Below are 25,196 nucleotides of genomic sequence, written 5' to 3' on the forward strand. Positions count from 1 at the left end.
GAGAGAGAGAGAGAGAGAGAGAGAGAGAGAGAGAGAGAGAGAGAAAGTCAGTCAGGAGGCCAGATGGCAGCTGCTGAGTCGAGTCCCACACCCCTCCCATGTCTGAACCGGCCAATAGATCCCAGGCATCTGTGCCTGAAGATCTGGTGATTCTAAAGAGCTGTCTGAACAAAGTCAGAGGCATCTGTGAAGTGGGGGGACAAGACTGGGCTCTGGCCAGTGGCCTCTATGACTAGATCAGTGTAGTTCTGGATGTTACCTGCCCCTGGCCCAACCCTAACCCTAACCCTTGAGCCTCTGCAACAGAAGACTCCCACAATGCACCAGGATAGAGTGGCATGGAGAAGCCATCTGCTTGGCTATAGTTAGAAATATCTACTAGCGTCTCCCCACCGCTCCTGTGTTCATTTCCAGAGCTAGAGACAGCCTGGACATTAAAATCCACATGGCAGGCATGGCAGTGTGCCTGGGAGGAGGGGGGGAGAACCAGGAGTTCAAAGTTAGACTCAACTACGCAATGAGTCTGAGGTCAGTCTCTAGGCACCATGAGACCCTGTCCTCCGCAAAACAGAGCAATCCTACACTCCAGAGGCAGAGCTAGAACGACCATAAGTTAGAGATGACGTATTCTGAACTATGTAGCGACAACTTGAGGCCAAATGGGAAAAAGCAAACCTAGACTCCTGTTAGGAGAGAGCTACAGTCAAAGCCAAGTCCCTGGGCTCCCAGGGAATCCGTCATCTCACTGGACCCAACCCTTACTTTGTGCCAGACCCCAAGTTATACGGACAGCACCTTGTCCGAGCCACTTTTTGTAGGGTATATTACTCCCCAATTCCACGGGTTCTCTCTGGACCTCATTCTAACCCTTAGGAAGTTAACAGGAAGCTCGGGGGCAGCAGAAGAGCTGTCACCACACAGCCAGAACTGGCCTAGCATTAAGCTGACATTCATCCAGGCACGGGGCAAGGCCTACTATCTCATGTTTGCAAAGGTCCTCGGCTATCTCTGAAGGACTGGTTTCCTGAAAACAAATTTGGATGCCCAGCAGCCAAACTCTTCAGCCTTTGACCTTCCAAGCTAGTGGAAGAGCGAGTCTTGCTGAGTTCTGTTTATTCTTACTCTGGTCATCTAACCACCGTGTGAAAAGGTGGTTGCCTTGGCTGCCTGATTCTTCTGAACATCCATGTACCAAGGCGCAGGTAGACACAAGTACCCCATGAGAGGACATAAAAGGACAACCTTAGGTGTCCCACCTTCTTACTGTGCTGGGGTTTCACCATGTGGACCATGGTGGCTAGCTGGCTGAGAGCTTCGAGGGTCCACCTGTTTCTGCCTCCCATCTCACCACTGGCGATTTTACAGGCATGAGTCTCTACACCCAATCTATTGCATGGGTTCTGGGGATCTGAGCGTAAGTCTCCAAAATTGCACAGAAAGAGCTTTAAACTCAGCTGCCTCTCCGGCTCTGGACTGTTTCTAAGGAGGACAGGGCTATGCTGGTTCTGGAGAGGAGGTAGGCTCTTCTGTGTGGCCTCAGCCTTCTTCTGCCAGAGGTGACAGCACAGGAGTTAGGAAGAGAGAGGAAAGACATCAGTCCCCCAGAACATACAGACTCCTGGATTGGGAACTGCTAGAGTGTAGACCGTTCTAGAAGTAGTATTCACAAATGTGCACAGGACGGGGGTGGGGGGGGCATTTTATAATGTCTTTCACTCTGCCTGATTCAGCTCGATAAAGAATAAGGACCACAACCTCGGGAAGGAGGCACACAGTCGCTGCTGACGAGGAAAGATTCCAGAGAGCATCCTATGTTCTGCCTGCTGCACGTTTGTACGTAAGTACACTAGACAGCTGCAAACCTCGCCCGCTGCACATCGCACATGCAGCCCACTTGAACACAGGCGCTCATTCTCACTTGCAAACACAACACAGAACCCCAGATACGGGCATCCTCTTCCCTCTGCACTCTCCCCTGTAGGCTGTAATTAAAGCAGGATCACTGACTTGTCCGGGCAGCTGCGTGGGCACTTCCGGGGGCAGGCAGCTTGGCAGGGCAGCAGAAGTGGAAGCCACACGCTCCTCAAAGCTGTTGATGCGAGGCTTTTTGGTGGGCTCGGGGCTGGCTAGTGGGGTGACACTATTGCGTCTCATGAGCGGGTTAGGTCCCTTCTTTGCATCCTAAGCAGACAAAGACAAAAGAGAGAAGGCGACAGTTACAAGGAGTGGGGAGGTAGGTAGAGAAGCATACACACACACACCACACACACACACACACCACACACACACACACACACACACACACCACATAAATTCGTCTTGAGATTTGTAAGGGTACAACCAGAGGGACACCCAGGTGAGTGGCCTTGACCCTGAGCTGCTGTTGGCGCAGAACTTCTCGCTATGTGCGAAGCAAGGGAAGAGAAAATAATTACAATCACAGCAGAGAAGGGGGTCAGAGAAAAGAATCTTAACTCCCAATCACCCCACCCACAGAGGGCCCAGGAGAGACCATTGGCTCTGAAATCTCCGGACTGGGAGGAGAAAAGTGTCTGTCAGGCTGACTCCCTTCCCCCTGGTCTGCAGCACACAGAACCTATTAACACTCTGTGCCCACCCAGACCGTACCCAGCCTCCGTCTGGGAGGTCAAAGATGCAGAAAGCAGGTAACAGTCTGTCTGTCCACCAGGATGAGATTGTCAGCCTCCGAAGCAGAGGATGACGAGACAGGAGAGTAGGCTCCTGGGGTCCAAAGCCTGGCCCAGCACCTCAGAGCCCAGGACATCTGCAGCCCCAGTGCAAACAAGTAAGTATTCTGAAGTCCACGGAGCCTGTCTCGTGTCTAAATCCAGGGTTAGTTAGGGCTTTCTTCAGTCAGCTAAGTGAGCAGGTGCCCTGGTTCAGAGGAGCAGGGACGGAAAACAGGGCGAGGCAGCCCAGGGACACAGTCCTCTTCTACCATGGTCCACAGTGCAAGTGAGGCAGAAAACAGGCTGACACCCCATCCATGTACCCTTCCTACCAAGATCTGCCGGCCAAGATCCTTGGGGGGTGGGTAAGTCACCTGTTTTGCGGACTCCACAGACAGAAAGTCAAGTTCGGTGTAAGAGGAAGGTCTGACTACACTGGCAAAGTGTTGTATTTTGACAGCCTGCATAAAGCAAATTTAAACCCACTTTCACAACACAGGCCTGGACAGATTCACCATCTGCCCAGTAAGGGGATTCAACATGACCATACACTCCCTCCCCCAAAACCTCAGACCTCCCTGAGGTGGAAGACAGCAGCAGCCAGGCGCTGAGTCTAAGACCTTCCCTTGGCCATACTGTAGGCTGTCCATCCTCTGGCCCTCTTCCTATCTCAGACCTCTGCTAACTATGAACTTAAGGGCATGTGGATGATGTTGCTGGCTGGCTGGCTGTTCCAGTCTGAGCCAGGCCTCTGGTGCTTTTGAGAAGGGCACAGCTTTTGCTGCCTAAAGTGGTAATAGCTACTGTGCCAGGGCTATGACTGACAGAAGGAAGTAACCCCCTGTTTAAGTCATTCTTCCCAGTCAAGTAGAAATAAAGACAAAATGAGAGAGAGAGAGAGAGAGAGAGAGAGAGAGAGAGAGAGAGAGAGAGAGAGAGAGAGACTCAGTGAGACCCCTCCAGAAGAAAGCCAGACCCAGGGTTTCCCAAAGGTCCCAGGGCATCAGAGCCTAACTCACCTCTGATCTCTCCCGGTGCGTGCTCACCGATTCTACATTCAAGTAAATGGACTCCACACGGCACCCTGAAAGTGAAGGATGGAGAAGACAGCTTCCATTATAAAGATCCTCCTCCTCTGCAGCCCTCCAGCCACCAAGAGACCCCCGGGCCAGGGCCCAACAGGGGCTGCTACTCACCATAAGCCACAGGTGTCAGTTTCAGGACGGTGTGGAGCGGACACTTCAGGTATGGCATCTCCTCTGAAATGAGACATGCCATCATTGTTAGATAAGAGACTGAAGCAGTACCAGGCAGTGGTGGCTCATGCCTTTAATCCCAGCACTTAGGAGGCAGAGGCAGGCAGATTTCTGAGTTCAAGGCTAGCCTGGTCTACAGAGTGAGTTCCAGGACAGCCAGGACTACACAGAGAAACCCTGTCACATGGGGTTCTCCAGGCTGGTTTATGAAGTAATGACGCCCATTAAACACCACACTGTTTACAGGGACCAAGCTGCCAGGGAGACCCATATTCAGAAGCAAAACGTAGTAGTAAGAAAAAAACAGGTCCCCTGCCACTTGCACTCAAGGGCCCACGTCCTTCTTTCTTCCTTCCTGGCTCGGCTCCCCTCAATACCTGCACTCTTGTCGAGGAAGTAGGCCAGTAGGCAGCGTAGGACAGCCTGGTGACAGATGACCAATACATTCTCTTGGCGCTCTAATTCCATGATCACAGGCTCTAGGCGTTGGACAAGATCCTGGTAGGACTGAGCACAGGGAAATGAAATAGCATGTTAAGGGAGGACAGGCAATCAATCACATGAAGCCTTCATCAGACTGGCTCACAGCATATGTGCATGCCAGTGCATGCGCGCATGCACACACACACACACACACACACACACACACACACACATATCCACATGAGTATTCAGCTCCGTATTTGATGCAATACTCCTAGGAAACATAAGGAAAGCCTGCAACCCTGTCTCTCTGAAGTCCCTCCTCGAGTGCTGGAAAAAGATCAAACTCTACCACAGACTATTACTCAGGCAACCATTAAAAGAAAGTCCTGGTGCACGTCACGGCACAGGAGAACCTCAAACAATTGTTTGTAGAGTGGAAGACACTAACCATTGCCATCTATACACTGAAAGATTCCTTCTGTGCACCGCCTAGAACAGGCACCTCTAGAAACAAGGATTTGTGGTCACCAGGGTTAGGAGCAAGGAGACGTCAGACTGACTGCTAACGAATCTGTAGTTTCCTTTTGAAATACAGGTGGGGCGTGTCTGTAATCCTCAGCCCTCAGAAGGCTGAAGCCAAGAGGACTGCTACAAACTCGAGGCAGCCTGTATTACACATTAAGATCAAACAACAAAAATGTAGGGAGGTGTGGAGGTGCGCATTTGTAATGCCAGCACTGGGGAGGTTAAGGCAGGGTCAAAAGCAAGGAAGGTCAATAGGCACAAAGCTGCAGTATAAAAAAAACAGCAAAGGTCCCGCCAACTCTTCTGTGCTTTTTCTCCTGACTGGAGTCCCAGTGAGAGAAAGCCAGAGTGAGACCAGAAGACAGCATGGTGGCTCACCCGGAATGGGAACTACGACAAAGGCTCAGAAGGATACCCACTAGGTGTCAACACAGCCACTTGGCTTAACTCCCAGAGTATCACATGGCTCAACACACTCCATTCCAACAAGAGTAGCTGCCTGCTCAGCCATTCCCTCTACCAACATCAGGCTAGCCCTGGGACAAGCCATCTGACATCAAGCTGGGTCTGTCTACCATGTAACCTGCCATGCAGGGAAAAGCTTGGATCCGGAGTCAACCACCAGCCATCCTCTTTGTTCTATCCCATGTCATCAGAGAGACACATCAGGTTCTCATTGTTCTCCAGTGTGGGAAACACAGCGCACTTCCCTTAGGGATTTTACAAGGTTCTCCTTAGTGAGATTTAGAGACCACAGAAGTGGTAGAGATGAGTTTGCAGAATGGGTGGAAGATGGGGTGGGGTATAGAGATCTTGTAGGGATTCACCTGATCCCGCTGGGGCCCCCAAGGCCTCCTCTCAGCCAACTCCATACACACATGGCACAGACCCTGACCAATACAAAGAAAGCCCAGCAGACAGGAGACCGGGACCCATGCTCACCTCGCCCGTGGGATAGCGGTAGTAGTATTTGTCCTGTTCACGCAGTGCGTACTCCTCAGGGTAGGTATCTCTGATCTCCTCATAGGTTAGTTCCTCACACACACCCTGTCAGGAAGACCGACATTCATTCCGGAAAACTTCCCTATAGGGCCACCTCAAATAAAGGGAGTGGGGTGGGGGAGTCTCAAGAAGCCCCCAGGATTCCAGAGAGCCCATGAGAGAACTCTCCATTCCCTGCCAGGCCTCCCCTCAGCTGCACGGGCCTGGGACTCACAGCATCGATCTCGTTGAGCGCCTTCCACTGCTCGTAGGGGAGCCTCAGGGCCTCCGCGGTCTGGATGGTACTTTTCAGCTGGCTGGTCCACACCCGGAGGTCCTTCAGATTCTGTTCTTCCACGAACTTGCTCAGGGCGTTGGCGAACTGAGGGAAGGTGGGAGGCAGAGGTCACACAAACTCCGGTTCCTTTCCCAGGTTATGTTATGTCGTTGCTTGGCAACAACCAGTGCCACTCAAACCTTATCAGAGTCCAAGAGGCCTGACTCTACCCTCCGACTTCTAGTCCACACTCACACGTACACATACCAAAGCCACATGCAAATACACACAGCATAGTAAGGCAAAAACAGACAAAAAACACACAACACCCAAAGACCCTCAACTCTACAACAAGGAGGGAACCAAACACCCCCTGCGCCCTACCCCCATGTTCTCTCCTCTCCTCTACCTTCTTGCCTCTGCTGGACAGGCCTGAGTCGCCCCCAATCTTGCCCTGCAAGTTGAACTCATTCTCGCCATGCCGACACAGGTAGATGGTACGGGGCTGCACGTGGATGTTCATCAGGTAGTACACAATTCGGCTCTGGATGTGGTCCTGCACTCTGTTCACCAAGAACCTCCGGCCAACATCAATCACTTTGATGAGTGACAAGTCCCTGCAAGGAAACCACCATTCAGGCCTCTGTAGCCCTTACAGACAGCACACCTCACTCACCCTGGGCCCAGCCAGCTTCTAGTATATTTGCTTCCTGGGGGCCCCTAACAGTGACTGTTGTAGGTCTTCTCTAGGCGTCAGAGAATAAACCCAAGGCAACATTTCCCTCAACCAGGCTGTTGAAGCCAGATTGTACAGCTGGAGAGATGGCTCACTCAGTAATGTACAAACCTAAAATTCAAATATATCCTCTTTAAGCAGCCCACAGTATGGTCTGTAATCCCAGAGCTGGGGAAGCAGAGACAGGTAAGTTCCCTGGAGCTCACAGGCCAGTCAGCCCAGCCAACTCAGTGAGCTCCAGGTTCAGCGAGAGGATGTCTCAAAGACTAAGCTGGGGGGACCAGGGTAATGGCTCAAGAGTGGAGGTGTTTGCCACCAACTCTGCTGACCTGGGTTTGATCCCCTGGGCTCCCAAGGTTGACAGAGAGAAAAGGGGCTTCCAAAAGTTCTCCTCTGGCTTCCACATGTGTACTAGGGTGCCTAAGCATGCATGCACACACATAGACAGACAAGAAACCCAAACACAAGCAAATAAATAAACGGATAAGTGTTGGGAGGGGAAAAAAAAAAACCACCCTAGCTGGGCATGGTGGTACACACCTTTAATACCCATACTGGGGAGGCAGAGGCCGTCAGATCTATGAATCCATAACTAGTTCCAGCCCAGCTAGGGCTATAGTGAAACCCAATCAAACAAACAAACAAACAAATAACAACTATCCTAATAAATCTTTTTAAGGTAGAGAGGCATTGAGAAAGGCACTCTGATACATCTATACGTTTTAAGGACTTATGATTTTTAATTATATATATGTATGTGTGCATGTGTCCGTGTGTGCACATAAACGCAGAACCCGGGGAGGCCAGAGGCATGCAATCTCGCAGTAGTTTGAATTATAATTAGTTGTGAGCCACCAACTATGGTTGCTGGGAACTGAAATACAGTCATCTGGAAAAGCCGTGTGTCCCTAACTGCTGAACAGTCCCTCATTTTACACCTACCCAACCACCACTATCTCCTTCTAACTGTTCCTAATCTCCCTCATTTCATGAGTCTTATTATTAATAACCCCTTGAGTCTGATTAATGCATTCCTTTATGCATGGATGTGAGTCTGTCCACTGGGGCCAGCAGCCACCATGTCACCAAAGGAGAGGATCTCTCCCTCCCTCCCTTCCTCCCTCCCTCCCTCCCTCCCTCAGCAGCCATCAATGGCCAATGGCTCCTCCACCAAAGGGTGGGGCTGTTTCTAAAGAGTTTATAGACATGTTTAGGAGCTGTTTTGGAGGACGTTTTGAGGCCTCGTGTGGATAATCCAGGGTGGTATCTTTAGGGAATCACCTGTCACATTTATCAGGGTCAAGAGGCTGGTAGCTGGCTTCATAACAACTGATTCTCTTCATGAAGTCGTCCATGGCTTCTGCTGAGTTGCAGTCCTTGTAATCCGGGCTGGAGATTTTAACTTCCTGCAACCACAAAGAGCAGCCTGATGAGTCACCGTGGAAGGCTTTCTGCTTAGGTTAAGCAGGATTTGGGCTTTCAAACAGGGAAAGCCCAAAAAGGCTTGGAATAAAGATTATCCTGCCCAGCATATAAGAGGGGAAAAAAAAGAACGGGTGTCAGCAGGAAGTTTGACTCATGGCCTTTTGGCCTCATGATGGCCCCGGGAAGATGCACCAGGAAGACGCTCAGGAAGCCAACAAGGACCCAATAAGGAACACTGCTGGCTCACACACCTAGGCGGGTCAATCCGGTAACTGAGTGAGCCTGAGTCTCAATCCAGCAGAACCCTACAGATGCACACAAAGAGCAGGCCTTTGGCTATAAAAGGCACATTAAGTGTTGCTTAGAAATGTCCCCTGATCTTGGGTAGGACGTCTCTGTCTGCTCCAACACAAGCAGTATCCGCCTGTGCTGCCTACACCTTTCAGAGCAGCACTTCCGGGACAAGGAGTCGCCTATAATTGGACAATTATGCCAAACAAACAAACAAAAAACCAAGGAGGGTCTAGGGAAACTCTGATTTAAGTCTCCGAGGCCAAGTCTTACTATCTAGTCTTGGCTGGGCTGGAACCTGCTGTGTGGAGCAGCAAATCCTCAGCACTTCCTACCTCTCTCTGACCATCAAGTGCTGAAATTATTCATCAGGCACCATCATGTCTGCCCTCAGAATTCCGCTAACCTTTTGCTCCCACAACTATAAGGCAGACAAAACGATGGAAAAGCCCGGAGACTGATGGTAGAGGTTCCCACTGTTTTTCTGTTCTGTTTTGTTTTGAGACAGGCTCCTATATATCTCAGTACATAGCCAAGGATGACCTTGAACTTCTGATCTCCCTGCCTCCACCTCCCAAGCTCTGAGATTCCAAGTATTTCCCACTACATCCAATTTATATAGTGCAGGGGTTTCGTGCGTGGTAGACAAGCACTCTACCAAAGAGCCATATTACAAACATGGTTGCCTAAGAGTCTGAATGTACTTAATGCTGCAGATCTGCCCAGTGAAAATAGCTACTAAGGTCAGTTATATATTATGTGTCTTGTACAATTAAAACAGTGATATACGTCACAAATTTCTGGGCCTAATCTGCAAAACCGTAAGTATAGGAATAGATAGAAGCTACTACTAGACAAACGCCTAACTCAGCAGGGAGTAACTGATCAATGGGGAAAGCGATCTCACTGCTGCACCGTGCGAAGCCCCCTGTGGGTCCAGCACCTCTGCCTCCTCCAACTGTGAGCCTCTCTCTTCCTTTGTACCCACTCTCCCTGAAGTGTGAGCTTGTTTCTTAGAAATGCTTTGAACTAATCCCACGGTCTTGGAGATGAAGACCAGTGAAAGAAGCTACAAATGTTTACCATCCCTTTAAAAGTCTATTTTAGGCTAGGTATAATGGTGCACATCTGTGATTCTAGTACTCAGGGAGCCCTGAGTCCAAGGCCAGCCTGGGCTACACAGTGAGACCTTGTCTCCGAATAATAGATGGATGGATAGATAGATAGATAGATAGATAGACAGACAGACAGACAGATATGCGCATGCAATAACACCACCTGCATCTCTTACCTATGAAAACTGATTTTCTTATAAATATGCCCTATTCCAATATTATTAGACTGGAAACCAGGAATGAGATTTACATCCATCATCCTGTCAGTAGAGGACCAAGGCAGGAGCCTTGCCTCAAATATAAGGCAGCCTGCTCCGTCACAGTGTTCCAGAATAGGCTGGGCTATAGTGTAAGAATCCTGCCTCAACAATACAACAACAACAACAACAATGACGACGATGACAACGACGACAAAGCAGAAAAGAAAATAATCTAGAAACACAAGAAGTTGTGGGATGGATGGTGAGACGGCTCAGTAAGTAAAGAGGGTTGCCACCCACGATGACCTGAGTCATGATGACCAGAGCTCACATGGTGGAACTGACTCCACAGGCTTACCCTTTACTGTGCCTACCCCACCACGTATACACTCACAAACTAAAAACACAGACCTGCCTTTGTAAGTCTCATTTCTGTTTGTGATCTATCGCTATCGAGTAATAAAACGGAGTTTTGATCAAACAGTGCAGCCACTGGCCTTGAGTTATCTGGACAAGCCACCCTTGTCCAGTGGGACTGACGGGGAGGGGCACATATTATATCCCTTTTCCCAAACTTGGGACCTTTGACTCCGGCATGCTGAGCCTTGAAGCCTTTGGTTCACATAAAAGCATTCTTACCTACCAAGACCTGGAAAGCCAACCTGGACAGCTGGACGGCCTCCCCTGTATACAGGGACGGGCTGCCAATCATCCCCAGCTGCTCCATCATCACACTGACACCAGGTTAAACTACTCCCTGCCTGTCTCCTTCATCCACCATGTCCCAACCAAGCCTGTGTACTGCTGCTTGCCCTCGAAGGCCTTGGAAAGGGCCTGTGTATCACTTATAGAGCAGGACCAGGTCGCAGGCTGTGCTAAATCAATATCCCCATGTACTGCTGCCTCCCCAGTATCTCCCTGACGACGCTCAAGCACACACAGGGCAGGACATCTGCTTCTATGGTTTTAGCTACTGTCCAGTCCCTGACCTGAGCTCCCACCAGGATGGCAAATGACCGCATAGCATAAGGGGACATACACAAAGAAGGGCTTCTTAACTGTCTTACCATGATGTTGGAGGCCACGACAGTAGGGTCATCACAGACTGACTCGATGAAAAACACCTGGGGGAAGGAAGCATGACAGGAATGGGAAAACAGCCCACCAAGGCCCACTTCAAGTTCACCGTGATACAAGAAAGGAAACCAACAGGAAGAGGATACGACTAGGGACACGTAAAGCAAGCTAGGACCAGACAGACACTGCATACTTCCCCTTAGATGCAAAATCTAAATTTACATGTGTGAGTGGGGGTGAGGTCAGGGGGATATCATGACAGAACAGGAAGACTAGAGGCAGAACTGGGGAACAGGTTAATGGAATACACGTCCTGGGAGCCTGGCCCGTTTCGAAAGGAAAATCAGAGGAACTATTTGGGAAGCAGATGAGGAGCAGTAAGTGGGGGAGCAGGGCAAGAGAAACTGGGAGGGCAAATAGGAACAAAGAATAAGGAGGAGAAAAGAAAAGGCACTGGCGAATTATTACTTCATTAAACACCAACTTTGCGTGGCCACGCCCTCCTCCCCCAGGGAAGGAGGGCTCCATGGTTCCTAGGCATCCCCCACCCCAAGGAAGACCTTATTTCAAGACAGCAAAACACAGGCAACTAGACCTGAGTTTAGGCTCCCACCTACAATCCCAACACTTAGCAAAGGGATTGCTACAAGTCTGAAGTCAACCTGGGCTACACACAGCTAGTTCCGCCCAACCTGCGCTACAGAGTGAGACGATGTATCAACACCTCAGGGCAGCAAGAAGCTGATGCCAGAGCCAGGCAATCAGTTACTCCCAAGGTTTTTCCTCTCTCTCTCTCTCTCAACTCGCTGGGGAAGGCAGGTTTGGCTCACCTTGAAGTCATTTTCTTTGGCAAAATGAAGGATCATGTGCCTCCTTTCTCTAGTTGTATTGGTGGCATCAAAAACCTGATAAAGAAGGATCAATCAATCAATAAATGAATAAATAAATACATAAATGAAAATTTAAAACCTGGTAATAATAGTTATCCAAACCACAAGGAATTCAGTCCATTTCCAGAACTAAGTCCTAAATCCCTCCTTCAAACGGAGTGTGCCCTGTCCCCTAACCCTGTCCCCTAACCTCCAGGGTGCTCCCAGACTCCCCTTCTCTCCCTCTGCCTACAGTTCTTAGGCACAGTAGTGGGAGGGAGAGGGGGGGGGGCGCTAGCAAGCAGTAAAATACAATGAGGGACCCAGCAATGGCCCCTAGCTACAGCGGCTGGTAGCAACACAGTAGAGGTGGTGCACAGGTGAGTGACAGCTAGCTATGTCCCAATATCCATCCCAAGATACACTCCTGAGTCATGAGCCACTTTGGGCCACTTGTCTCCTCAGGCCTTAAATGCAGAGGCATTTGCCCCCAACCTCACAGAGGAGGTGCCTGTGGCCCCCAGACTTACTGCAATCTGTCCGCCTTCCTTTGTCAGGTAACTTTTGACATCTCTCAGGGCAGCTAAGGCACACTGTCTGCAATCACACAAGAAGGAAAACACTGGTCAGAGCAGGCCCAGCTAAGCAGCTTCATCCTCTACGACACATTGAGGCTGCAGTTCCAAGATGCTCAGTGCTAGCCAGGCCTTATTAGGTCCACAAGCCTCTGGCCCAAGGACCAGTATAAATACCCACCTCCACACAGCTGAGGGAGGCGGCCAGCATGCCTAGCTATGCAGTGGGATCAATTTCCCCGAGAAACACTCGTATTTGTTTTTGGTTTTCTGGATCATTTTGGTTTGGTTTGGTTTTTTGCACAGGATCCAGCTATGCTGCCCAGGCTGGCATTGAACTCTAGCCTGAGCTGGCCTCAAACTCGCAGCAAACCTCTCACCTTAGTCTCTACCGTTGAGGCATGAGTTACCATACTTGGTGTTCTGTTTTCATTTTTTGGTCTCTCTGTCCTTTGTGGTACTGAGAACTGAAACCAAGGCCTTGAACACACTAAGCAAGTGCTCTACCACTAAATAGCAGTCCCCTTTTCCATTTTAGTTTGAGTCTAAGTCATCCAGGCTGGCCTTGAACTTGCTCTGTAACAAAGGTTGGTCTTGAACTTGCAGCCTTCCTGCCTTAGCCTTCAGAATTCTTGAATTACAGAAACTGTGCACCATAATTGGCTTAAAAATTAAACCAGGGGAGCTTTTTAAGAACTGGTGCCAACCAAGGGAAGGGATGCAGCTCACTTGATTGAGAGCTTGTCCAGCATGCATAAAGTCATAGTTCAATTCATAGCACTCTATAACCAGCTGTATAGCTTTGTAGTGCCATCTATATGTCTCGTACTGGGGTGTGGGGGATGGGGTGGGTTGTGGAAGCCAGAGAATCAGAGGTTTAACCTCAGCTACACAGAAAGCTCAAGGCCAGCCTCAGCTACATGATCTGATGCTAGGTAGCAGGATGGCAAATACTCATATAATATCTGCCCTCAGGAGGCTAAAGCAGGTAGATCTGAGGATGAGGCCAATCTAGCTGGCTAGTGTAAAGCCAGCCAGCATTATATAACAAATATCACTGAAAACTAAACTAAACTAAACTAAATAGCAGTACTAATAAAATAAAAATGAATGTCAAAGCAGACCCAGAGAGTCATACTGGACAGGCCCGGGGCTGTGTCTGGCACCCGGATCTCTTCCCACACCCAGCTAATTCCAGCACCAAACTGCAATGAGGAACACCACCTGTCACCTGCAGCGTAAGAACTCTTTTGCAAATGCAAACTGAGGAGGATTTCCAATGAAAAGGACTTTGTTCACTCCTGGCATGTGGCAGCTGTTGAAGTGTCTCTCAGGGTGGCTCAGTTTGTACTTCTGGGAGAATATCAAAGCAGCGAGTCACAGAGAGACTTGTCCTAATACTAGCTTGGTCTGATGGGCACCAGCATGCAGGCTGGCCTCTGCTTCCTTTTACAGAATCCGGCTTCAAAACAAAGGAAGCCACAGGGTGGGAAGATGGCTCTGTTCATAGTAAAGTGTTTGCCTTTCAACACAACAACCTGAGTTGGATCCTCAGAACCTACATAGGAGAGGAGGAGGAAGAAAAGAAGAAGAGGAGGAGGGAGAGAGGGAGGAGGAGGAGGAGGAGCAGCAGCAGCTGGGGTTGGGGGGTATGCATGTGTAATCCCAGTGCCAGAGAGATGGAAACAGGCAGAAACTTGGGGTTCACTGGCAGCAAGCCAATCTAACCTACTGATTAAGTTCCAGATCAGTGAAGGCCCTACCTCTAAGAAAAGGCCTACAGCTGGGCGTGGTGGCACACGCCTTTAATCCCAGCACTCGGGAGGCAGAGGCAGGCGGATTTCTGAGTTCGAGGCCAGCCTGGTCTACAGAGTGAGTTCCAGGACAGCCAGGGTTACACAGAGAAACCCTGTCTCGAAAAACCAAAAAAAAAAGAAAAGGCCTACAGAGTTGGTTCTTTGGTAGAGCACCTGCCACAAACACACAAGGACATGAGTTTGCATCTCCAGCACGCACCTAAATGCCAGGCACTGGGGATATAGAGAAAGGCAGGTTCCCAGAGCTCACTGACCAGCCAAACTAGTTCCAGATTCATCAAAAGACCCTGTCTAAGGACTAGAAAGATGACTGAGCAGTTAAGGGCACTTATTGCTCTTCCAAGACTTGGGTCTGGTTCCTAACACCCACTGGTAGATCACAACCTTGCTACCCCAGGCACCAGGAACTAACATACAAGCAGGCAAAAGATAACTTTTTAAAAATGAACAGTGCCCAAGGAACATGCAAGGTTCTCTCCTCTGATACAGATACATACACAAACACAAGCACGCGCGCACACACACACACACACACACACACAACCCAACGCACCCCACTCCAGGCTTACTTTCGGACTCTCATGGCTTCCTCATTGTCAGGGCGGAAGAAGTTGTAAGAGCTGTACTGCTTCACAGCCTCGCGCCGATACTCTCCCACATTGAACACTGGACAGGAAAGACAAGGATTGTCAGGAACCAACCAAAGAGAAAACCAGCCAATAGCTATCTGAAACAGGGAATTTCCTATGGAAACAGTGTGGAATTCCCAAGCCAGGCTTGTCACCCCGAGGTGTCACTGTCTGGAAAACAGACCCAGACCAAGGACAAGCACTCATCATGTTTGCAGTACCAGCCACAGTCTTCTAGGAACCAGAACTCCCAATGTCATCAACTAGAAACAAGCTCTGAAGACTGCCAGAGTCTAGCAAAAAAAAAGTTACAATGTAGGAATAATGCAAAATAAGTTACAATGTTTCTCAGTTGTTAAAAGTGACTGTCTAGCATGGATGAAAGGCTGGGCTGGATGCCAGCACCAAAAAAGTTGGGCACAGCAATACATCCCTGTAATCCCAACACAGAAATATAGACAGGGGGATCAGAAGTCCAGTAGCTGTATAGTTCATTCAAGCTATGAAACACTGTCTCGAAATCATAAATATAAATAAATCAGCTGGAGTTAGCTCAGCAGTTAAGAGCACTTGCTGCTCTGGCAGAGAGAGAGAACCAGGGTTCAGTTCCCAGCACATCTGTAACTCCAGTTTCAAGGGATCTGATGCCCTCTTCTGGTCATCTGGGGCATGAGGCACATGTAGTACTCTTACATATTTGCAGGCAAAACACTCATATCAATAAATGTTAGTAACTAGAGATGACTTTTCGCCTATGGTATCCACACATAAGTGGGTCTCACTGAACAGCCAGCCTTGGCTACTTGTTGAGCTAGCAATTCTAAAATTACCCCTACCATGTCTAAATTGGCTGTGTTCCTGCTGACACCATCATGAGGATGAGGTCACATTTAATAGTTACGGCTTATCATATGTAGATCTAGAGTCAAGCATCATTATTTAAAAATAAAAATAAAAAAGTTTCTCAGCACAGTGAGGGATGCTAGTTCCTATCCTCGAGACACTGCCCATTTAGTTGGGAAGGCAGGGCAGTGGTGTATAAAAAATGTCACCAATACTGTGCAGCATGAAGCTGCTGACTCCTCAGCACTAAAGCAGCATGAAGCTGCTGACTCCTTTAGCCACTAAAGGAAGGCTAGTGACATCTGATGGGACTTTCAAAGAAAAAGTCCCATGGAGAATGGGACTGATAAAGGGGAGGTGAACTGAGATAACTGGGAAGCAAGGTCATACTCCATAACCCGGACAGGTGCTGGGAGTGGCCCTGCCAGAGAGTACCAGCCACTAGCCTTCAGACCCGGCTTACCTTTCGTTGGAACACCTATCCAGTTGAGGTAGCGAGTCAGCTTCTTGGAGATGTAAGTCTTACCCCGGGCTGGGAGCCCCACCATCACAATCACGGTTGGGGAGTTGGTCAGCTTCGGCCCACAGGCTGGAAAGATCAAGAAAGGGATCATCAATCAAACAGCAAAACTTAATAGTGTGAGTCCTATGCCCAAAGACATATTTTAAAGTATAGGACCAAAATTGAGGATGGTGTCACATGTCTCCTTAGGAGACAGACATGGGAGGACTGAGTGTTCAAGGTGATCCAGTGCTACACAGCTGAGTTCCAAGCCAGCTTGGGCTACACAGAGAGTTAGTTCCAGGCCAGCCTGGGCAACAATGGGCAACTGTCTCAAAGCAACACAAAAGAATAGCTCTAAAGTTATGATGTCATTCCACATCCCAAAGCCCCGGCTATCTGTCTGATGACCCAATGGGACTACCTCACCCCAACCCACCTAATGACCACTCCCCTTGGCCTTAGCTCAGTCTCATTTTTCAAGTAATATTGGCAATGGCAGGTTAATGGCAGTTTTGAAAGCAAATGTACAATCAGGCAGGGAGGAACTGAGCCCCAGAATTCCAATTCCTAGCAAAGCGGTGGAAGAACATCTCATGGGGGTACAAAGATGGAACCCCAATGCCAGGAAGGGTAGAATTAGCATTGGGGAGAGATGATTTCCCAGTTAAGTATGTAAATTGAACAAACAGGTAGGAAATAGATTTGGATGAGAAAACCAAGGGGGAAGACATTTTCTAAACTCCACTGAGACTTTCTTTAAAAAAAAAAAAAAAAAAAAAAAATTAAATAGAGCGTATCGAGTAAAAGTAGGTCATGGACCCAGAATCCTGGGCCCCCTGGCTGGGCACCCTGCCTCTGCCTTTCACGACCTTCCTGACCACCAGCCCCCCTCGTTCCATTCTGCTGCCAGGATCTGATGGATGCCAGGTTAGAAGGGACGCCTGAGTCTGCCAAGGTAATAGCCAGTCAGACGGTCCTAAGTAAGCTGGTCACTGAGTCCCAGGCAGGCTCCCAGAGACGCTCTTGCCGGATGATGAATGAGTGCCCCGGATAGCCTTAGAATCCCAATGAAACAAAGCACCAGGGACGTGGGTTTTTAGAAAGCAACCAAAGGAATCCTGCTAGACAAACGGACGTTCCAACATTTCCTTGGCCGTCTCTTTGCCCCTGAGACTCTCAGGCGACTCCTGCATCCTGGCGACAAGTGAGCTCACAAGCCAAAGAGGCTGCCTGCCAGCTCGAAGCCCAGCTGGCCTTCTCCTGTCCCAGACAGGCTGCACAGCCTGCAGGAAAAGAGAGGAGAGTCGTACCAGCCATCTAGACAGATGTCAGATTGAGATAGAGGTGCGTGGGAAGGCGAAGCATAGGGGGATACCCAGCGTGGATCTTCCGCTTTCCATCTGCAGACTAGGGTCTGCGTAGAAGCATGCATGAGAAGCAGAGCTGTGTGTTCTCTTTGACCATGGGGTCCTGGGTGAGGAGTGTGAAGCTATCTAGACAAGAGAATTCACAAGCCAAAGACAGCCCTTAGAGACATTCCCCACAAATGCATTCCAGAGGCCCTGGGAAGAACAGGTTCCTAGAGAACAGAGGCTCCTGTCCCTCCAGCCAATGGGTCCCTTCTTCCTCCCTTATGACCCCACCGAGACATTGATACTGAAAGCATTCAGAGCTGCCTGGAGACAGGCACCCATATATGTTCTTGTGCACATGGATTGCTTCTGTTGGAACTGTGTCAGGGACACAGGGGCGCAAGGCGACTGAGTTACCAGGTCAGGGATAATGTCTATCTACTAATCGTAGGAATAAACCCCTCTGGCAGTAGACACTTTGGAAGGGGGGAAAAAAAAACAATACTGTGGACTCAGCAGAGTTCTGCTAGACTTCAGTGAAATAAACCTAGATCACTCCCTTAGTTGACGAAGCAAAAGCCATTCATTCTTCCCACGTGCTCAAAGCTGAGGAGCTCAGAGCAGCTGCCAAACCAAGCGTAGCATCCCCTCACCCGGACATCCCAGCACAGTAAGATGAACAAATCTGTCCACATAAATCTAGTATCCCTATCACAGACCTAGCTCCAGGGTCCCCTGACCTCATCAACTATTGCAACCTGCCCTCGGGTTCTCTTCTTCATACACATTTTTACCGCAGAGAAAGTCACCAACCATGACCCCCTCATCCTGCATCTCACACCTCCCTGGATCCAATCCCTAACTCTGCTATTTCTTCCTCCAACCAACTCAATATAGAGTTCAACATAGTTTTCAAAGACAAACAAACATAATGCCTCTTTTCCTTTTACATAAATATTTGGGTTTTTTTTTTAACCAGGTGTCTGTTTTGTTCTATTATTTAGCAGCAAATTTAGGTATCAACTTAAATGAACATAAAGGAATACACAGATGTTCTGTTAGGACGTGTGTGGTGGTTAATCTCCATTTGTCAACTCGGTTAGGCTTAGAATCACCATGGTAACACACCCCGCAGTATCTATGAGAATGTTTCAGGATTGGGTTAGCTGAAGTGGGAAGACCCACACTGTGGGGTGGCACCATGCCATGGGTGTGGGTAAGCCTGAGTAAAGAGAAGGGAGTTGAGCAGCAACATTCAAATCTCTCTGTTTCCAGGACTGCAGATGCAAACGAGTCGGCCACCTAGCACTCCTGTTACTACTGCTTCCCAGCCACAACAGTCTAGACCCTCAAACTAGTCAAAATAAACACTTCCTCCCAGAAGTTGGTTTTGTCTCCGCAATGAGAAAAATAGCCAATCTAAGGGGAAAGAAGAAGCCATTGTCTAAAGACCTCCAGGCCCTTGGGAGATTCAGAATGAAAGTCCCGTCCATAGCATGGTTCCCTAAGTAAGAGCCACAGAAAGCCACCAGGTCCAGAGAGCTGTGCCAGCACCCTACAATGTCATCATGCTTATATGCTCACATACTCATGAGCCCAGTGCTCTGGATGCCGGACAGGAAGGATGACAGGTGGACACACCTGAGGCCAGCATTATTGATGAGTAACACTGAACCCAGACCTGATGCTCGCCCACATACTAGTCCTACTGTCGTTAGTTCTTAATGCAATCTTGCTCCCCGTGCCAGCATCCTGTAGGTAAACATACACAAAGGAAACCAGACCAGCTGGTGAGCTACAGGACAGCATGGCTGAAGAGTGAATTATGGGAAGAGAAAGCCTGATGCGTGGTTAAACCCCCAACTTCAACAGTGCTTGTCTACCATAGCACTGTTTTGAGGCAGACACGCTCCTGGGTCCTAACTTCAACTCTTCTTCCTCCATTAAGTGATTAATATCTTCAACAACATGTGGCCAAGTGCAGGTGTGGATACAGCTGACTTCAACCATCCCACCACCTGATACCCGTAAACTTCTTTTCCGAAAATATGCTTTGCTGTGGAAGATGCCCCACACCTCATCCATGCTTGGTTCCACCGGATGCTTTGCAAAACATTAGCATTAGAAAAGAATGCTAAGGGGCTGGTGAGATGGCTCAGCAGGTAAGAGCACCGACTGCTCTTCCGAAGGTCCTGAGTTCAAATCCCAGCAACCGTATGGTGGCTCACAACCATCTGTAATGAGATCTGACGCCCTCTTCTGGAGTGTCTAAAGACAACCACAGTATACTTACATATAATAAATAAATCTTTTTTTTTAAAAAAAGAAAAGGATAAAAAAAAAGAAAAGAAAAGGATGCTAAGCCATCTTCATCATGTGCAAGCATGTGAGTTATGCTTCAACTACAAGTTCAAGGAAAACACATGGAAGGAAGGAAGGATACATTTAGCTCAAACAGCTGTGGACCCTGAAGGGCTCCATCATCACTGCTGAGAACTGAGACTGCCTTTCCTCAGGAACCACCTCATTCTACCTCCATCAAGCAAAGTCGAAACAGAACTGTGCACAAGACCTACCTTGACCTTACAGGTATACTACCACATGAAGATCTCTCTGAAAATGGGCTTAACCTGCCAGGCCCTCAGAACACAATGAATACCAGCAACAGAAGGCAACGCACACCACATGGTTGTTCAGTAGATGAAAGCATCATTAGATCCGCCTGCAGCATCCTCCCAGTCTGATGGGATAATATGGCGAGAGCTTGCCTCGGTAGAGTAGGCTTGGGATGTGTGGTGCAGGGAGAAACAGATATATCTTTTAAAGGCCATCTCCTTCATGGTTACAGTGTACATGGACTGAATACCTCTTGTCTCTATCTAATATCTAATTAATTTGATACCCAATGAATGGCCTTGACCTTCACGACCGCATATCTCTGCCACACACTGTGACAGGGTATCTTATTGATAACTGTGGTGGGTAACAGCAGTGCTCAACATGCAACACCGCCAAGAGTCCAGGACAGAGTTTAAAGGCAGGCCTCACCACCCCCTTGGACATGGGACATCTTTAGCTCTTCATCTTCCTTTCCTCTCCTAGACAAGGGCAGAGTTTAAGACACCGATTGTGACAAGGAACTGCACAGAGCTCTCATGGAATGACTGTTCTAGCTATGCCCAGCTGGGCATAGGCAGGTTAGAACTTTGTAAGCCTTTGAATTCCGTGCCCACCTTCCTTCATGTGAATTCTATCCTAAATCATAATCAAAGAGGAACTGGCATCTTATTCCCATGTGACTGAGGGACAACAGAAAGGCTGAAAGCTAGTAAGATGGCTTTGTGGGTTAGAGTGCTTGCCTCACAAGCCTGAGGACTTACGTTCAATCGCTAGAGGTCACTTAAGGCTATTAGAGAGTCAGCTCCATAGAGCTGTCCTCTGCCCCCCAGAAACTCCATGGCATGCGCCACCCTCCCCCCTGCCCCTGTAATAATAAGTAAATACTTTTTAAGATGATTTTTTTTGTAGCTGCTGTTTAAGGCAACTCTGCACCAGGCAGTCTGACTATCTCTTGGAACTCTGAGGAAACTGGGTGACAACTCCCAACTAAGTCATGGTCTATAGATTTTCAGTGCAGGTGTACTGGATAGCTTTGTGTCAATTTGACACAGCTGGAGTTATCACAGAGAAAGGAGCTTTAGTTGGGGAAGTGCCTCCATGAGATCCAGCTGTAAGGCATTTTCTCAATTAGTGATCAAGGGGGGAGGCTCCCTTGTGGGTGGTGCCATCTCTGGGCTGGTAGNCTTGGGTTCTATAAGAGAGNNGNCTGAGCAAGCCAGGGGAGGCAAGCCAGTAAAGAACATCCCTCCATGGTTTCTGCATCCGCTTGAGTTCCAGTCCTGCATCCTTTGGTGATCAACAGCAGTATGTAATGTAAGCCGAATAAACCCTTTCCTCCCCAACTTGCATCTTGGTCATGATGTTTGTGCAGGAATAGAAACTCTGACTAAGACAGCAGGTAACAGGAAAGCCAGCCCAGGTTAAGCTCATTTGCAAATAGAGTAACGTCTCCCTAAATTGCACTTCCAGTTTCAGAAGGAACATTTATCACATATCATCCAGCAGTCCTTTTGTTTTTTAATTTCAAGACAGGCTATGGAGGTCAGGCTAGCCTTGGACTCAGAGATCTACCGACCCAGCCCTTACCACTATGCCTGGCCTTTGGGATTTGTTCGTTGTTTATGATTGTTTCTTTAGTTTTATCTGGACAATCTTCTCTATGCCCTCTCCTAAGCCACCTCGGAGCTGGCTGTCAGCCTCTGATGTGGAGACCACAGGGCTGGGACTGCAGCTGCTGCAGCAGCAGCAGCAGGGAGCATTCTTGCCCAGCATTCATAAATCTCTGGGTTCAATGCCCATCACCAAGTCATCCAGGCTGGTAGGCGCATGCTCATAATCCCAGCGTTTGGGGAGAGAAAGCAGGAGGACCACAAGTGCACTGTCATCTAGACATCATAGAGAGTTTAAGTTAATTCAGCTCTGAAAAACAGTTAAAAAAAAAAAAAAAAGATTCGGGTGAATGAAAATCTACAAAAGAGGCTGGGTATGGTAGCACACACTTTTAATCCCATTTGAGTTGAAGCCAGGCCATCCAGGGCCACCAGAGACCTCGCCTCAGAAAGAAGAAAAATAGAAAGGAAGGAAGGAAAGAAAGTAAGTCAGGGCCGGGCAGTGGTGGCACACGCCTGTAATCCCAGCACTTGGGAGGCAGAGGCAGGTGGATTTCTGAGTTCCAGGCCAGCCTGGTCTACAGAGTGAGTTCCAGGACAGCTAGGACTGCACAGAGAAACCCTGTCTCGAAAAAAGCAAAAAGAAAACAAACAAACAAAAAAAGTCAGTCTGTCCACAAGATTCCCAACATCTGCAGAAAAGAAATAACCTATTTTCTCTATTGCAGTAAGAAACAAATTTAGTATAGAAAAAAAAAAATTTAAAATATGGACATGCTTTTAAAAACTCTGGCTGCAGATATTTGCATGTGAAGGAATGTGTCTGAGACTACACACCAGTCTCACACACAAGAACTCCAGAAGTGAGTGAGTTGGTCATCTTAATCTGTCAGCTTTAGGTACATCCGCTTTAAACTCTAAATGGTTACCAACAGCAATTCTCTCAGCTCCGTGACTGACGTGCAAGCTTATGGAATCTAATGATCAGGTTCTGCAGCCTAGAGGAGGACCAGCAGCACTTGGTACCTTTCACTATGACTACTGAGCCAGTGCCACTGAACTTGGGGTTCTTTGCAAAAGCTGCCATGGTTCTCTCAGACCCAAACAAGGGAAGAATGTATACCACAACCACGTGGCTTTACACAGATATAGAAAACCAGCCCCCATTGTTTGGCCAATTTTAGTTTAAAAAAATAGAAAACGCTATAATCTGAAGATTAAAAAGTCCAGAAGCAGCATGCTGTCTAAATTTGGCCATGACCAACTTCTCCTGTTTATTATTATTATTATTATTATTATTATTATTATTATTATTATATTATTATTACTGACAGGGTCTCATTGTGTAGTCCAGGTTCATGATTCTTTGACCTTCGTTTCCCAGCTACAGTGTAATGAGATTATAGGTGTGCCACAGGCTTGGTTTTACCCTGGGGCATTTTAAAGGTGGCCCCAGTGCATAAACGCGTCTGACAGGGCTTGGGGAAGAACCCTTGCCAAGCCCTTACCTCTGACTTACTTGAACAAAAGAGAAAAGGAGACGCGTCTTGGGGACATAGTTCCACCAAAGCCCTCAGGTCCAGCAGGGAAGACCTCCTGCTAGAGGTCTCTCATACTGCACCACAGGGAGGCAGGGAAACCAGTGAGTGACTCAGACCCACAAAGCTCCGAGAGCTGTCATGTCCTGTGATGGCCATCCTGAGAAACGTGACGGCGGAGAAACCTACCCTGCAGCCTGGTGTTCCAATGTCCCAGGGTAACAGGAAACCACCTCCCAGTTTTGCCAGTAGATTCCCAAGCTACAAGCGTGGAGTGAGTAAAGTGTCCACTGAGCAGCTCACTCCTGTCTACCCTTGTGGGCTCCTGGGCCTGCTGCCTGGGTGGGAAGCATTGCCTTAGAGCAATTCCATCCGCTCTTCCCAGAGGCACCTCTTCCTATCTAGGGATGGAAGTGAACGAAACCGTCCCAAATCGTTCACAGACAGCAACAGGTGAGGCACTAAGAGAAACTGCCAGCAAACCCCATGCTCCGGGACGGGTGCGTCTGTAAAACAACACTAGTCACCAACCCATAAACCGTCCCTGCAACCAAGAACCTGCTGTCACGGGAGTGACGGCGACGATGGAAAATATACAGAGGTGCAAAGATCCGAGGGAGGAAGAAAAGAGACCGTGAACCAGAGGAGACCCAAAGAAAAGGGGGCGTTGGTGTGGGCGGCCGCGCCCCTGCTGCAGTCGGTCGGGGTGACTCCGGAGCAGCCAGGTCTCTCCAGCCTCTGGGAGGCGCTGGCCCAGGGAGCTCAGGCCGGGCCGGGCACACAGGTTTCCGGAGCCACAGCGCCCCTTCTGTCCAGCCTGGGAGGCGCAGCCCGCCGCCACCCCCGCCTAGCCCGGCCGGCCGGCACGAGTGCGCTTCCCGCAGAGGGGAACCGGCACAAAGCCGCTGCACACACAATGGCCGGGCTCTGCACGCGGCGCAGTCTACAACCTAGCCCCCCACGTAGCTGCCTGCACTCACATCTGGGCAACGAGGGTCGGTGATCGACGGGCACCCAGATCTTCTGTACCCGGCTCTGGGTCAGTTCCAAAGGCATCTTCGTAGCTGTATTCGGCGACCCGCCACCCCTGGAGGAAAGACTCCGACTTGGGGAGAAGAGCAGCAGCAGATCCCCCCGGAACAAAGGACAGGAAGGGTGCGTCCGCCTGCACGCGGCTGGGCGCTCCCTTGCGCTGCTTTGGAAAATGTGCTTTGTGCGGAGTCTCGGAGGATCGGCTGAGCGGAGACACGAGACAGATGAGAGCGGCGTGGAGTTGCGGCTGCTGCACTGTTGACTAGTCGGCTCTGTTCAGAAGCTCAGAGATGCTCCAGCGCAGTGACAGCCACGCTCCCAACACCCACCGCTGCCACTTGCTCCTCTCCTGTTCTGTCGGGATGCCACACGCACTGCCCGGCCTTTTAAGATCTGACCGGTAGCGCGGCGCGTCAGCCTCGGGGCGGGCCGCATTCTTTGCGTCCCAGCCCCCTTTCACGTGGAGAGAAGGGTGGGCAAGGCCAAGAGACAGCCTGCTGCCGCCCCCTGCGGGCGGACGAGGTTAGCACGCTCTGTTCCGGCAACCCAGGCTGGTTCTTTCGTCCTCCTTTCTGTCCCTAAGTTTATTCCCTAAGGGCGCCAGACAGGAACAGAGTCCCCAAATAATTCCAGCCACTTTCCTCATCTGTGCTTGGAAGGCAGCAGCGATCTGATAATGTCCTATGTGGTCCGTTGACAGTCCTCCACCCCTTCACGCACACACAGCTGGAGCTGTGTAAAAGCATCTTTCCAATTCAGTCTCTCAAACAGTGGGAGCCCCAGCACTGTGCACCATAGTTACATGATT

At 49.3% G+C, this 25,196-nt stretch overlaps 1 protein-coding gene across 3 annotated transcripts in view; it reads right to left on the bottom strand.

The window, feature by feature from the left end:
- Positions 1-24,801, bottom strand: part of Pfkfb3 (6-phosphofructo-2-kinase/fructose-2,6-biphosphatase 3) — a 30,916-nt gene extending 6,115 nt beyond the window's left edge. Inside the window, exons 1-15 of one of the 3 annotated variants that reach the window (XM_029547536.1) lie at positions 24,337-24,801; positions 16,196-16,321; positions 14,830-14,926; positions 12,399-12,465; positions 11,830-11,904; positions 10,990-11,046; positions 8,173-8,297; positions 6,565-6,772; positions 6,114-6,260; positions 5,840-5,944; positions 4,324-4,453; positions 3,887-3,949; positions 3,710-3,774; positions 3,065-3,151; positions 2,008-2,181 (exon numbers count right to left, since the gene is read on the bottom strand). In XM_029547536.1, coding sequence (XP_029403396.1) covers positions 2,008-2,181; positions 3,065-3,151; positions 3,710-3,774; positions 3,887-3,949; positions 4,324-4,453; positions 5,840-5,944; positions 6,114-6,260; positions 6,565-6,772; positions 8,173-8,297; positions 10,990-11,046; positions 11,830-11,904; positions 12,399-12,465; positions 14,830-14,926; positions 16,196-16,321; positions 24,337-24,412 — 1,602 coding nt within the window. In that variant the 5' untranslated portion in view covers positions 24,413-24,801. Of the gene's footprint in view, positions 1-1,694; positions 2,182-3,064; positions 3,152-3,709; positions 3,775-3,886; positions 3,950-4,323; positions 4,454-5,839; positions 5,945-6,113; positions 6,261-6,564; positions 6,773-8,172; positions 8,298-10,989; positions 11,047-11,829; positions 11,905-12,398; positions 12,466-14,829; positions 14,927-16,195; positions 16,322-24,336 lie in introns of those variants that run through there. The other 2 variants (XM_021216084.2, XM_021216083.2) reach the window with 2 other exon arrangements.
- Between the last annotated feature and the right edge of the window lie 395 nt (positions 24,802-25,196).

Source organism: Mus pahari, chromosome 16 (genome assembly GCF_900095145.1).
Source record: "Mus pahari chromosome 16, PAHARI_EIJ_v1.1, whole genome shotgun sequence".
Lineage (NCBI taxonomy): Eukaryota > Metazoa > Chordata > Mammalia > Rodentia > Muridae > Mus > Mus pahari.